Source organism: Fundulus heteroclitus, unplaced genomic scaffold (genome assembly GCF_011125445.2).
Source record: "Fundulus heteroclitus isolate FHET01 unplaced genomic scaffold, MU-UCD_Fhet_4.1 scaffold_36, whole genome shotgun sequence".
Taxonomy (NCBI): Eukaryota; Metazoa; Chordata; class Actinopteri; order Cyprinodontiformes; family Fundulidae; genus Fundulus; species Fundulus heteroclitus.
The window spans coordinates 3,108,822-3,123,946 of NW_023396770.1; the positions used below are offsets into that span (position 1 = coordinate 3,108,822).

General features: G+C 38.3%; 1 protein-coding gene across 1 annotated transcript; it reads right to left on the reverse strand.

Annotated features, from left to right (window-relative positions):
* Positions 1-2,858: 2,858 nt before the first annotated feature.
* LOC110366883 (interferon-induced protein 44) lies at positions 2,859-13,795 on the reverse strand. The gene is made up of 9 exons (XM_021310466.2): positions 13,774-13,795; positions 13,418-13,447; positions 13,104-13,142; positions 11,121-11,154; positions 10,526-10,721; positions 9,862-10,005; positions 7,615-7,783; positions 4,838-4,938; positions 2,859-3,162 (listed from the first exon to the last, which is right to left on the reverse strand). The coding sequence occupies exons 2-9, from the start codon at positions 13,443-13,445 to the stop codon at positions 2,980-2,982; spliced, it is 894 nt and encodes a 297-aa protein (XP_021166141.2). The 5' UTR covers positions 13,446-13,447; positions 13,774-13,795; the 3' UTR covers positions 2,859-2,979.
* Between the last annotated feature and the right edge of the window lie 1,330 nt (positions 13,796-15,125).

Below are 15,125 nucleotides of genomic sequence, written 5' to 3' on the forward strand. Positions count from 1 at the left end.
CATGCCGACTTACCATGCACGCACGCAACACGGACCGTTGAAGTGTTTCACTTTGGATTAGGGAAACTTTATTGCGCGGCGCAGGTCCTTGCAGCTGTGTTCCCTCTACTACTGGACGTGCGGAAACCATTATACCGCAAATTGGTTCCGCCATGACGCGAAGCGTTCGGACGCGTGCGTTTCAAGAGTGAGATTTTGATTGCAAGATTGAGATTTTCAAAGTAATGCGTGTGAGCGTGTGCAATTTATGAAATGCGTGTGTCACACGGTCTATGCGTGACAGTTGAGAGCTATGGGTTTATGTATCCGGTTAGCTTAGTGGCTAGGTTAGCAGTTAGCTTAGCGGTTAGCCATTCATTGTAACTCCATTGCTCTCACTATACACTTTGAACATGACTGAGAGCCGTAAGAAGCAAACCGTGTTCAAGTTTATGAAAAGAAGAAGAAGGCCTCAGTAGGAAGAAATAAGACCAGAGTGAATTTGGGAGATTATTTTGTATGCGTTCCCTCTGAAGAGCGGATGAGCAGGTAAGACGGCCCTACTTATGCAGTTATTCAAAAAGGGACTTGGGGAAACTTCTGGAAAAATCACCAACTGTACCATTAAGTTAGGAAAAAATCCTTTTATCTTAACCTTGGTCAGTTTCAGTGAGAAGATGGGTACAACCTGGATAGAGTTAACTGACGTGAGTAAATGTTCTGTTATGAGGCTCTTAAAGTTGCTGTAGATCGGTTTATTTAATTAATAACGGTTGGTCTTCGTTCACGCCGAGCGGCCGCTTTACTGTGAGGCATTGCAGAGGGTCAGGCTCGGTCTGACATTATTTACAATTGATTTATTAATTAAGTAAACCGAGATTCTGATAGTTCAGCAATACTGCCGGTAGATGGTGCCACGTCTGTTTTTATCTGCTAATTGTGCCTGAGAAAGTATTCTTTTTTGGCTCAAAAAGGACCATCAAAACATTATCAAGATAGAGGCTTGGTCTATATAACCTCATTTTATCATGATCAAATAGTTTTTGGTCTTTTTTTATAAGCCTATTACGTGGCTATGTACCTTTAGGCAGGTTGACCTTGTCAGACCTAGATCCCAGTCTGGTTGTGACGTCAAACATCTTTAGGTTATTACTCACCTTTTGTTTACAGCACACAAATAGCATTTGTACAATGGGCGCTACTGCAGGAATGTCAACACCTATTGTGTTCTTTATGACCTGATGCACACCATCTGTTAAACTACCTAAGGCCGAAACAGCAAAACAGAAAAAGACAAGCAAGTTAATATGAAAAACTAAACAGATTATTCCATTTACAGAAGGTACTGCGCAGGGTCAGGACTTATTCTCCTCCCCTCTTCACAATCTCTGGAACCAGGATCTACATATGCTATTAGCAAAAGTAGATGGACTTACTGCTGTGGTAGGACTGTACCAATCAACCTGCATTTGTACCTGTTGAGCTTGGAAACATAATTAGGGATTGGATCGCCATTATAAAAAAAAACAAGGGAACAACGCACTAGTGCAGTACTAAGACATTGGGGTTTTAAAGGCGCCATTTTATTCATTTTTTGTTTTGTTTTTATGTATGCCAAGAAGTGTTGTTACATTCCTATGGTGGCAAATTGTTCTACTAAAGCCAAGTTTGTATTTTCAACTCTTTTGTGTTGGCGTCTTCATTGTGGCTGACTAAAGGAAGCTCTGTTTGGACCTAGTCTAGTAGTACTTACCTGTCCAGGTGGGTTACAATTGCTTACCTTCTGTCCCCATGTGAGGAATATAATGTTCTGAACCAAACCCTTACTGATAATGGCTGATTTTTGCTGTATAGTTTCTTTATTATTATTTCTATTTCTTCCTACATTTCATGGCCGTGGTGTGCGCCATCATGCAGATCATCACCAAATTTTCTCTGGATATTTTGACTCCACTTTTCATTTATGGCAGAGCTTTCAGCAGATTTGTAATGAAGCCTGACAAACTGCTTCACATATGGATTGTATCAGAATGCTCCAGCGTTAGCATCACGAAGAACAAATGATTTTCCAGAAGCTGTCTTAAGACTCCCAAATACTTGGATACACTGTCCGCATGCTTTTAGCCATCTGAACTGACCGTGGTTGTTTGGGCTTTCATAGGCGAGCGTACCAATTTCCTACATTTCTTGTGACAAATTCGTACATTTTCCATACTTTCTGTAGAAGAGGGATGGATAATAGAAAATCTGATGGGCAAATTGAGCACCTAAAGCCATTTCTTCACCAGCAGGCACCACTGCACATCTGTCTGTGCGGCACACAGCGTTGTTATGGCGCTGTGCGTTCAGATAAAGCAGTTTGATGTGAAGATTTCTGGGCCTGAAGTTGAGCAGTGACAGCTATATTGGTTGCTTGGTCTGCTGATTTGCATATTCATGCAGGCACTTACCCAAATAAGTTTGTACTCAGTGTTCTGCTCATTTTAAACACGCAAATTGCTTTGCCCCAGCTTTGTGCACACTAATTAGTTTATACCTGTTTTAATACGTACAAACCTTTTGTAGATCAGGCCCTAAATCCGCTACAAGCTAACAATAACAAACAATATTTTGTGGCCTGTTATGATTTTGTCTGTTTTGCAATTTTTAAAGGCGAATGAAGATTTAACCAAAATGGATCTTTTTGCATGACTAGACTTTGTATGAGACTGTGAAATGTTGAAAAGGGCAGAACAGATGAAGAAAATGTAACTCTAAATATTACTCAGGATCTTGGTTAAATATATAAATCTAACAGTCAAACAGGATAATATATATCTATTGGAATAAGAATCAGAGCAATTATGGTTTAAAAGCAGATTTATTCTGATTAAATTCCTCAATGTGGATACATGTGGTATATCTGAGAAACATTGTACAGTTTAAAAGTTGACGGTTTAACCATTTGCAAAGTATTCAACCATTGTATCGGGACGTACGTTGAATTAAAACAAATGTGCTTCACAAAGTTTCGTTGTGACTGTGGCGGAGGGTGTTGCAGTCGTCTCCACAGTGGATGATGTGCCTCAGGGCGCTGAAGATCAGTGTGTTCATGTCCTTTTTCATGTCGATTTCTTCATGGTAGTTCTTCACAGGGAAGATGCAATTCATGGGAATACCCACAGCGGCACTGAATTTCTCCATCTAGAGAAGAAAAAAATAAAAACATCATGTTCACAGTTCTCCTACTGTTCTCCAGTTTGCATCGTTTGCTGTTATTTCAACTTTTTGTTCTCTTGTCATTTTTCTCTTCATAGTAGGTACACCTGGTCTGGGGTTAGCTCATAAACTATGTAAACCCATAGATTAATGATAATCAGAGGTGTTTTCATTGCCTAGGTGTGAATCAGATTATTCAGAACTTTATTGTCAACTGTAATACATTCTTATCCAAGTCAAAAAAACAAAAAGAAAAGATTGTGTTGACTTTAAGTTGAAACGTTGTTGTTTTTTGTAAAACTTCTGCTGGCAAACCAACGTCTTGTCCCCTTTTAACCAATAACTGTTTTGTATTAAATAAAAGAAAAAACAAAATTTGGTTTTCCATTCATAAATACAACAACTTGATGTGTCCTGGGTGTCTGGATGAGAATGTGACGGCCGTTCCTGTGGGACATTATGTTCAGAAATTGTAATGTTGACTTGAACAGGCAGCCACCGTTTAAGTGATCCAGAAGTTACTCCACCATGTTTGTAGCTCCATGTCAATTTACAGGTCCTGATTATTTTTTCTTTTGTCAATTGGAAGATGTTCCCTTGAACCAGAAGGTCCTTTCTCCCCTCGGAACTTACAAATAAACTTACTTTCCATTATACCATATTTTTCGGACTATAAATCACTCTGGAATATACGTCGCATCATTTAAAAATTGTGTCATAAAGAGGGAAAAAAACATATAAGTAATGGCCTGTTACGCTGAAAGTTGTCAAAATTAAGCCTAAATTAGACCGTGAGCGTAGCGGTGCTGTGTGCGAAGCTAACAGTACGACACAGATGTTTTAGAGCAACTTAAAGCTCACGTGCATCAGCAAAGTTGTAAACAGCTAGCGCTAGCTGTTATTAGCTTCCCGGACAGCCTGATAACAGGGTTCTGTCACGGTCTGGGCTCTCCTATCGAGCTGCTCCATGCAATGCTCCCCTGTGTGAATCCATCCTGAAACAGTGAAACGACATACCAACATGTGTTCAGTCTTTGTTGTCTACAAGTTAATGTTTCAATAAATTTTTAAGTGGTACAGGAGCAGGATAGTTTTCACAAGCCTAGAGCTCTTGTTTCTATAGACAGTAATGTTTACTACCTGGTTCATGCAGGTCAATATGAATTACCATTTAAATTTGATGTATAAGTTGCACCTGAATATAACCTGCAGGATCGGCCAAATTATGAAAAAAACGGCAATTGTTTGGCACACCCATTTTTTATTAGGCCCGGCTGAAAAGCAATTTCTGGCTACACCACTGAAGTCCAGTGTGAAGTCCAGTGTGTGGTAACAAGGAGACTCCTAAAGCATGTAGGACAGAGGCACTTGAGGACTAGGGTTTGGAAGTTCTGGTGTAGAGGGTCTAAAGCACTATCTGACAACCGGTAACTGTAAATGGTGACAGGAAATGTTGCAAAAACACAAAAATATTTCTAAATTGTTTTATTGATAGAAAATCATGTCCAAAAGTAAAGTGAATTGTGTGTTTTTCTGCCCAGTTGTGTTTTTGAATCATGTTTATGAGGACAAATACCATTTATACTGTTCAATCGTGATATATTATCAGTGTTTCTCCACATAATAATTTTTTATTAATGAAAATATGAATTAAACAAACCTTTTCTTTTAGTTGTTGAAGCACGTAGACATTCCTTAAGTCCTCTTTCATCTCAGGACAGAGTTGATCGATTTTGGTGAGAACAGCAATCTGAGCAATGTCTGTCAGTGAAAACAAATTTTTTTTTTAAATCAGGCACAAATACAAAAATGCAAAATATGTAACATGTCAGTCCCCCTCTGTTCTCACCAACAGGTGGGAGCCTGCTGAAAAAGAAACGGCTCCAAGTTCTCAGCTAGCTAATCACACGTTTTAAAATCAGTTCGCCCACTTCGTCCCACTGGCAGCAAAAGTGAGAATAATAGGAATTTGTCACAAGAAATTTAAGCAATCGGTACAGTCCCCTATGAAGGGTAACAACCAAGGAGAGTCAGGGTGGCTCAATGTATGTGCACATTACGCCAGAGTATTGGGAGCCTTTCCTTTAATAAGCATCTTAAAAACCATAACCTGTCTCCGTGTTTGTCGCTTCTGGGTCACCTTAGAAAACATAATCATGACACAGACTGGTTGTTGGTCACTCTCGAGTCCTTAAATTGTCTCTAAAGTAAAGGTAGAGTGGACAATTTCTGGAAATGTAGGTAAAAAAATGCCCTTTGTGAATAACTGCGCACATGCGCAGCACTACCTTACCTGCTCTTCCACTCTTCAGACAGATTGCGTGAAAGAAAGTCTCCCAAATCTACTCTCGTCTTATTTCTTTGTTCTTCTCATAAACTTGTAAGACAGTTTGCTTCTTGCAACTCTCAGCCATTTCGAAAGTATACGGTGCGAGCAGCGGAGCTACAATGAACGGCTAACAGCTAAGCTAACTGCTAAGCTAACTGCTAAGCTAACTGGATACATAAACACAGAGCTCTCAACTCTCAAGCATTGACCGGTTGACACACGCATTTCACTGACTTCACACTCTCACACTCAGGACATGGCATTTCTCACGCATAAAAATAACAAAGCCCATCTGGGCTGCAGATGATCTATCAACAGTTCTGTCCATCCAGAGCTCAGTCTAAACCCCGCCTTCTGTGGAGCTGTTTCAGCTTATTTCACAGCTTGTGGCCATCAGTAATGATTCCTGCTGCAGTTCATGTTAACAGAGTATCAGGAAGAGCGATCAGAGTTCTAAATAATTTTGGTCTTACTCTTAACCAACGGTGAAAGTAAGCCCTACGGTCCGGTACTGTACGCAGGAGGCAAGGGTGGAGAGCGGCTACCAGATGAAGCCTTCGTTCAGAACCACTCATGGCTGCACGCTGGATCAGAAAACAGTTCTGCTAACCAGATACAGCCTAAAAGCCACTTAGTCTGTTTATCAGTTTAGTTTTTATTAATTCTGCAGTTTTTAAACTACAAGCGTTGTGTTTCTGTGCCTTACGCTCTCACTGCGCCTCTCCTCCCTTCCCTCGGAGCCAGCGTGCTTAACGGTGGGCGTGCTGCCTTGTGCTTAAAATCAGATGCGCATAATTAAGTTACCGTACATGTAATTTAGGTGCGCACTTCTAAGCGTCATTTTAAGGAACTTGTAACATCGGGGGCTTCAGGTCCGACCCGTAATTCCTCCTCTTCCCTCTAAAGGAGTGCTTTACAGTTTTTACTTCCGCTTTTTCTCACTGTTTATTCCCAAAGTGTAGCGCACCAATGGGGGGAAACACACCTCACCTCCTTAAACCCGTACCATTCCGTATAAATTATGCTGATACAAGACCTTACCAAAAAAAGTGTTTTTTTCTACCGTTACTAAGGAACCAATGATTGCAGAGCTTGAAAAGCTGCACCTATACTCATCAACTCTGGGGTTGCAATGCATACAAAGTGCTATATTTCCCATAAGATTCTCCCATTTAAGACTATTAGTGGGCTAAAAGTGAAGCAGAAAGTAATTATTCCGTCCACTGAAGTTGAAGTCGCTGCTCAACTTCAAAGTCAGCCTTCGGATTGCGTAATTATGCACCAGAGCGCCCTACGCCATAGAGGAGATTTGTCTGGTCACCGTGGAGACTCAGATGAGAAATCTGTCGCTGTAAAAGGTGATGATGATGGTTATAAACTGTAACAGGCTAGAAGTGCATGGAGCTGAAAAGCAGCAGCAGCAGCTGGATGGTGCGTAAAGACGCAGCGTGAACCCCTGTGTGCTTCACATGTTGCAGCTGAGGGGAAAATGTTGGACCATATAGGCTTGATGAACCTCAGCCTCATTCATCAATGAGACCAACATGGATAAACAAACCCATAGATTAATGATAATCTGTAGTGTTTTCATTGCCTGGGTGTGAATCTGATAATTCATATTGTGCCTTTTGTGATAAACTATAATATTTTCTTATCAAAGTCAGGAAAAAAAGATTTCTCTTCTAGGGTCCAGTCAGCCCCGCCACCCAGCCCTGCTCCACCCTCGAAAATTAACATAATCTCACTCTTAACCTTTGATAAAAGTTGAGAGGTCTGCATAAACACTAGAAGTGCGCAGTCAGCAAGATGAAACAAACAAGGAACGAGCATGCACACTGGCGTTGCGCGGTCACATTGTAATGATTAGCATGTGGTACAACCAATAGCTAAGGTAATACCCCAGGCACTTGAAGCTGAAATAAGATTGTCCACTGTACCTTTAAGAGCTGTGTGGAATGAGCTGATACTAATGTCACCCAAATACCTTTTTGCACATTATTGGTCAGAAGAGTGATGTGTGTGTAATTTATACATATTCATGTTCAAGGACAGTTTTCTGTGCATCTTTTTACACTACAGTGCATAAAATTACTTATTTCTGGTCTTACTCAGGCTGCTGGCGTCCATTCTGATGCTCCTAATCTTCTGTACAACTTCTTCACTTATGTTTAATTTGTCTGCAGCAAATACGTAGACAACAACATGAACCTTGTCGCTGGGATTTGGATTGCGCTTATAGAATTCATTATCCTCATCCAGCGGTGCCGCAGGATCAAACTGAAAAACAAATTTAAATTAAGGGATTAATATCTTGCTATGAAAGTGTGAACATATGTTTAAGGAAACTTAATGAAAAATGTGACTGCTGTATACACTGTTAGCACTGTTGCTTTGCAGCAACAAGGTCCGGTGAGTTTAAATCACGGCCAGTTTGCATGTTGCACCTATGCAGGCCTCAGTTCCCCTCAGGTTCTCCGGCTTCCTCGATCAGGCCAAAAACATGTATGTTAGGGTGTATTCACACCACCCACATTTGGTCCACTTTAAACGGACCAGAGGTTGTTTTTCTGCTTTATTCGGACCTTTTGTGCACGTGTGAATACACTCATGCAAGTCCTGGTCTGTACCAAACAACAGGACTGAGTGGTTTCAACTGGAGTGGTCTCGGTCCACTTCCAAACAGACTTTGGTGTGGTTTGCTTCTGGTGAAAATACAAAACGGCCTCAATCCGAACCAACCACAGAAAACATACGTCTCTTTGGAATTAACAACCACCACAGCCGTAGTACTTAAATTATAGCTGAACCGGCATCTGTTGCTGCTGCCAGTGTGCTGTGGGACCGCTTCAGCTTGCAGAACGCATTCTCTGACATCGTTCCAAAGTTAGAAATAAAACATCTTGACACTTGCGTTGAATGAGCAACTCTTGCCACTCACAATGATTTACCCGCTATAATAAAAGCACAAATAAAAATAAAACGAAGGTGCTGCACACAGGAGTTCTAGGGTACCAGCAAACACGGTTAAATCGTAGGCAACCAAACTTACACTCAGTTCTTTCTGAAAACATTTTAACACCAATCGAGGAGTCTCTGTCAATTCTAGTGGCTCGCACTTGAGCCATTGACAAAGACTCCTGGATAGGTGTTGAAATTAATGAAAGTCCTGTTGCCTCCGATTTAAGCCGGTTTTGCTGTTGTGCCGACCCGACTGATTTCTAGGGTAGTTTTCCTCCATTTCAAAGTCTCTGCTACAACCCGCCATAGTAAATTCTATCCAAATAGGAGCAGCAATCGCCACATGGGTGGCTTTGTTTACAAGTTATGGTTCACTTGCAAAAAGCAAAACGTGAAAGCAAACCACACTAAACGAAAAAAAATAAAGTCTGCTTTTGGTCCAGACCAAATAATCTTACAGGTGTGAATACATCCTTATACTAATTGGTCTCTCTAGATTGCTGTTAGTGTGTGTGAATAATTGTTTGTCCTGTGATGGACTGGAGAACTATGCATTCACCTCTTGCCCTATTAGCATTGGAAAAACAGATAATAGAGCGATGAAACATTAACAATTAACAGCAAACACACTTAAATTGGAGGCAACCGGAATTACCTTCAGTTCTTTCTAGGAGCCTTTTGACACCTATCCAGAAGACTTTGTCAATTTTTTGTGTGTGTCCTGTCTGGCAGTAGAGCAATAAGAATTGCCAATACCAGATTTTACTTTCACAAGTGGAGCCTTACTGGTTTCACCATAGCGCTCCGCTTGATTTATACATGCACAGAGCTTTATTACATTTTACGCTGGGACTATTTCATGTTCAGTGGACACAGAAACAGGAAGGTGGAAGAGGAAAAAAAAGAAGAGAAACAGGTGAGCCAAAATGCTAAAAGGGAGAAAAGGTGAAGGAGAAAGAGGAGAGGAAAAGGAGAGAACAATATAACATCCTCTGAGTCTGCTTCTACACCTGCAAAGACAGATATATAAAAAGAACAGCAAAACCAGCAGATAAAGTATTACAGGTACAAACAACCAACGCCTTGATACCATCACTTAAGAATTTACAGGATTATTTAATACATTTATAAAGTGTCAGTTGAAGATACTAATAGGGGTTTTCTGTATAGAAGTGAATCTGTAAGTACCTGGATCCAAGCACCTGTAGATGTTTGTCAGAGTGAGCTTGTGTCTGTGAGGTTTATCCATGAGAAAAATGCTCAGTAGGTGTGGTGAGGACTCATGGATAGGTGTTGAAACGTTTTCAGAAATAACTGAGCGACGGTCCGGATGCCATCGATTTAAGCCTGTTTGCTGTTGAGAAAGCTGAGAATTTGCGCAGGACTGAGCAGCTTACCTTGTAACCTTCCTTTACATGTCCCCTTAAGACCATTTTGACATCCTCCTCTAAGACTCCTCCTCCATCACCCAGACCCATGATGTCACAAAAGACAAACGGGTAGAATGAACTGTACTCGTTGCGCACTTTGTAGGTTTTGTACTGCAAGACACAAGTGGAGAAAAGCACATTTATCAAAGAAAAACAAGATTTTGGAAAAACAGCGAACTGCTCTGTCCCAATTTCTGAGTAAAAGTGATTTCTTCATGCAGGATCAAATGATCCAACAGGAATCTATAATCCTACAGAAGCATTTTAAATATCTAAAGCTAACATTGATTACAACAGTTGGTTATGAATTTAACGATTTTAGCCTTCTGCTCTATTTATTATATATATGTATAATACTTATATAATATCTTCTGCCTAATAATGGTGGTCCTTCACATTTTCATACCATTTTCAAAACATAAGCATTGTTATATTCTGCCAACATTATTTATATGAACGTTATTATACGACTAATGAGTGTTGAAAAAACAAACAATATGATATTTAAAAATAGAGAGATTCATGAAAATATATTAATTGATGACTGATGATTTTGGGTGTTAGTACTGATGAAAATACAATCTGGAAACCACACAGTGGTAATTTCAACATGAACATATATTTTTCTTACCTCTTTTGTAAACATCTTGTCAGAGGAGCAATCTGCTGAAGCTAGTGCGTAAATGCGGCCTGTTAGGACAGTCTGGACTGAGTTGATGAAACTGGACTTTCCAGCGCTTTCATGTCCTAATAGAAGAATCCGGAGCTCCCGACCTTTAAACTGCATTTCGTAGTTTTTCACATACTTAAGATCAGCCTCGTTGTCTCTGATTAGAAAAGAAATATCATGAAAAAGACCAAACTACAAAAATCCTACTAATGTTTTTTTTTTTTTTTTCCTGAAAGCTTTCATTATTGTGGTTGGTAAAAAAATTAGCAAATGACATGTAATCCTCCCTTGACAGTATTGGCTTAATATATTATGTCATGACTACTTAAAAGATGCCTGTACTATTAAAATATATATATTTTCAAAGGTATTCCAGTAATAATCATGACGTAAATCTTAGTTAAAACTAAATCTCAACAAAAAAGGCGCTTATAAAAACCCTTCTCAATTTGTTTTTGACCAGATTTTGTCATCTAAGTGATCGTTAAGATTATCTTCATAACTATTATTTATATAAGGGATACCTATTTTCTTTGCCATTTTTATTATTTCTTACCCCCATTTTATTGTCCTCCATGGTTTACTAAAAACTGAAAAAGAGAAAGGTCAAGAAAAAAAACAAGATTATTTAAAAAATTACAAAAACTATTTATAGCTTTTCCTCTGGTTTTACGAATAAATATTTACAATAAAAAAAATGCAAATAGAAAAATATAAAACAGCCAAAATAACTATCTCAGGTCTATTTTCAACCCCTCTTTTTGGCTGAAGCTGAAAAATATTATATTATGCCAAATAATGAAATGAAAGTCATACGGGAGATATTATCTTAAAAGGTTTGATGATACCAGCTTCTCCAAAAACATTTTGATGTGAGTGCCCTTGAACAAGACACTTAACCCCAAGTTGGAGTAAACTAAACTTCATATTGGTGTATAATTTTGGGAGTGCTTGTAAAAGCAAATGAGTTTATAGAATTTAAAAATTTAAGTTCACAAACATAATCAGCTTCAGTTCCCAAGTTGTTTTGTACAACAATGAATTTGGCTTTGGTTCCACTTTGCTTTCAGTGAAGACATTTTAGTATACAAATGTACAAAAAAGGTGAATATACAATTTTTGTAAATATGAATCTAAATATTTTAACCAAAATGGATTGGACTGGTGCAATTAGAATGGTATCTGTGTCCCCTGACTGTAAATGTTTTATCTTATTAGAAGAACAGGGGAAAAGGTCTAGTCTGATCTATCCTCCTCCATTCTGCTCTAACCAGATAACTAGACAAATATAATCAGTCCCTCTTATACAAGAGTTATCTGATGTGTCACACAACAGTTTCTCATCCTTTAGTGTCTGCTGGAAATATCCCAGGTCCCAGCAAGAGAAAATTATAATCAATTCTTTTGCTGCAGTTGAGAAGTATTTTTTTAATTTAACAGGCTCCAAATATGCACTTGCTTTTTTATTAATCTTAAAACAGGAAATTCTGACAACATTAATGCAGTACATCATAGAATGAGCATTATTGCAACCTGGCTTCAGTGACAAGTATATCTGTAGTTCATCTGCATAGCAGAGGGAAAAGAACCAGTGTAGCGTTATGACTCCAAATGGCAGCACATAAAGTGAAGAGGGCCACAAATGGTGCCTTTTTGGATCCCAAATGAAAAAGTACAGAATAAAAATTTTAACCATGACAGAGAAACTTCTGCCAGATAAGAGGAGAACCATGTTTGTGTTCTGCCACGGATACCAACCTATTGGTTCAATCATGGTAAGAAAATGGAAGGATTCACTGTGTCAAACAAAGGCTGCTGTGAGGTCCAACAAAACCAGAACCATGAGCGACTTTTGTTTAACAGGCACATGGAACCCAGCCCGCGCTTTAGGCCATACTTCCCACCTTATACATTTTCCATGTTACATGTTAAATATTGGGATATTTGTCAAAAGGTTTTGTGCCTTTATCAAATTTGAAAACGCCATACTTTGAGCTTTGTGGGATTAAAACGTGAACTGGTCAGCATGCTAACGCTAGCACTAGCATACTAGAGTAAATCCAAAGCTAATTTTTATGGAGTTTGGGACTGTGTTAGCATGGTGCGGGCGCTAGCTGCACAATTTGACTTTATAAAGTGCCTTCAATAAAATTTAATTGAACTTTGATTGTATTTTTGAGACCACTGCTAACAGCTACATTAGCTTGGATAGGGTTTGCATTAAATATTTACTAAACGTTGCACTTATTAAATTTTTTGGCAAAGCAAACATTGTTTACGAAAAGTTGTTGGTTTTAAAGCCAAATATTGTTGTCGCTTCACCAGTTAGTGCACTCAGTTCCCAAATGCTCTGCTGTTGTCTTTGTGGTGTTAATAAATTAACACTACAACTATATTTATTAACACTAAATATAGTTGAATATCATTTGCAAATCTTTGTATTATGTTTTTCATTTTGTTTTAATTACATTTTACACAATGTCCCAACTTAATTTAAATTGTGTTGAAGAAAAGAAAAGATGCAAAGAAAAGTGGCTACCTGCTGGCCTGACTTGTTCACATGACTCACAAGGCATGTCTGTTAGGGCAAATAATATTGATTCTTAAAAAAAAGATTTTGGACTCTTTCTCTGTACAATTATTTGCATAACAAAATTAGCTTTTCGCTTGCAACTACAGGAAAACATCAGGCAAAGTTACAGAAACATAACGAATGCTTGGGAGAAAATACCCACCAAAATAAATGATCAATATTAAAAATAAGATTTCTTAAATCAAGAAGATATATATACCAGTTTCTTAAAACTTATTCAATTACTGAAAACTAAACAGTAAACATTGAAATAGACTTACCTGCTGATTTAGAGAAAGACTTTCCCATAGCTAGAAAAAGAAATCTCATTTGTAAATTGATTGTTTTTATTTTGTTCAACTAAAATATTCTTTCTTGATATCTCTTTAAATGTAAGTGACTTGTTAATTACAATGATTTCTAAAAGTTAGAAATGTATATCTTAACTTTAACTGAAAATAGTTGAACTGAAGGTGCAACAGAACAGAGCTGTTCTAAAACAGAACAGAACCTTTGATCAAAAAAGGTAGGAACACTATTTTTTAAAACGGCTACACATTCAGGGTATGATTTTCAGTTTTGCAGTCAGTAACAGATTGCTTTTAATATGAAAGTAAATATGTAAAATTATTCTTACCTTTCGTTACCTGAACAGCAGTTTGAAAACAGATCAATCAGCAGCCAAATTAGCTCTGAGAAGGTTTTTCAAAGACTGTCCTAATTTATCGTTTCAGTCTTAGTTGCACTTTCAGGTTTAAACCGGTCTGTCTGCTGACCTTTGATCTCCCTGATCTACTGTTTTAGCATATTTATTACAGCATTTAGCAGCATTATACTGTGGCATCTTTAGGAAACTTGACATTTTGAGGAAAGAAAGTCACCATTACAAAGCTGTATCACACAAAGCCCTACTCACAGATTTAACCATCTTTATTTTTTCATTGAAAAAATACAATCTGAAGAAAAAAAAAAAAAACATTTGTCGAGATTTTACCATAAATGCTGTTTATTTCTTTACAGAGCCAGCTCATTATTATTTAAAAGCCATGTAACTGATTAGCTTAACTTATCGTTCGTGTTTAATGAACAATTTTTGGATTGATTTCAAGTGGACTGGCAAGATCTCATTATCAAGAGAGACCTGAAATGAGAAACCAATAAGCACCATTTTATCTACAAAAAAGTATCAAAATACTTAAGCATGCGTAATTTCTTTTTGTAACTGGAGACATTTTCATCGTTCTGTTAGTTCTCTGTCATCTGATTTCTTTGAACAGATAACATCCAGATGTGGTGATTGCCTGTTGTCTGGTTTCACAAAGCAGGTAAAAATGTAATGAATTATGAGGAGATGAACCCGGTATTCAGCCAGACACTAAAATAATACTTTAAAAAGGATTTATTGTGGAGATGATGGATGAGCCAGGCAGATAGAAAACAATCCAAAACAAAGTACAGAGCAGACATCAGGTGACAACAAAAACTGGGGCAGACTCAAAAAACAGAGGCCAGGTAAGGTAATACAAAAATGTGGATGGCTCTTACCAATGAGACAAGTGTGAAGTTCCGGCAACAAACAGAAAACTGAGGAGGGTTTAAATAGACAGGTGGACAGGTGAAACCAAGTGACTCTAATTAACTAGGACAGGTGGAGGTAATAAGGGGAAGTAAAGCGACTGAAGGACTGACAGGACAAGTGGCAGGACTGAACTAGACAAAATACTTAACTAAAGTAACAATACAAACTAGTCCAAGAAAGAAAACAAAAGCTAAGACAGAACACAAGCACATAATAAAAACCAGAAACTAATGCAAATGACAAAATAAAACTATAACCGTGCAGAAGCTATGAAAGAATCCAAAACAAGACCTAGACCAGAAATAAAACCTGAGGCAGAGAGTGAACTAACTGCTCAAATAATAAACAATAAACCAAGACAGAAACCAGAATATTACAGAAAACATACTTAAAATATCGAGGTTGGCTGT

What these genes read in the sequence shown, in the direction of transcription:
- LOC110366883 (XM_021310466.2), bottom strand. Translation starts at nt 13,445, where the DNA reads ATGGGAAAGTCTTTCTCTAAATCAGCAG. An exon ending in GTCTTTCTCTAAATCAGCAG is followed by an intron (nt 13,143 to 13,417) that starts GTAAGTCTATTT and finishes TTGCCCTAACAG; the next exon opens with ACATGCCTTGTGAGTCATGT. An exon ending in TGGAGGACAATAAAATGGGG is followed by an intron (nt 10,722 to 11,120) that starts GTAAGAAATAAT and finishes TTTTCTAATCAG; the next exon opens with AGACAACGAGGCTGATCTTA.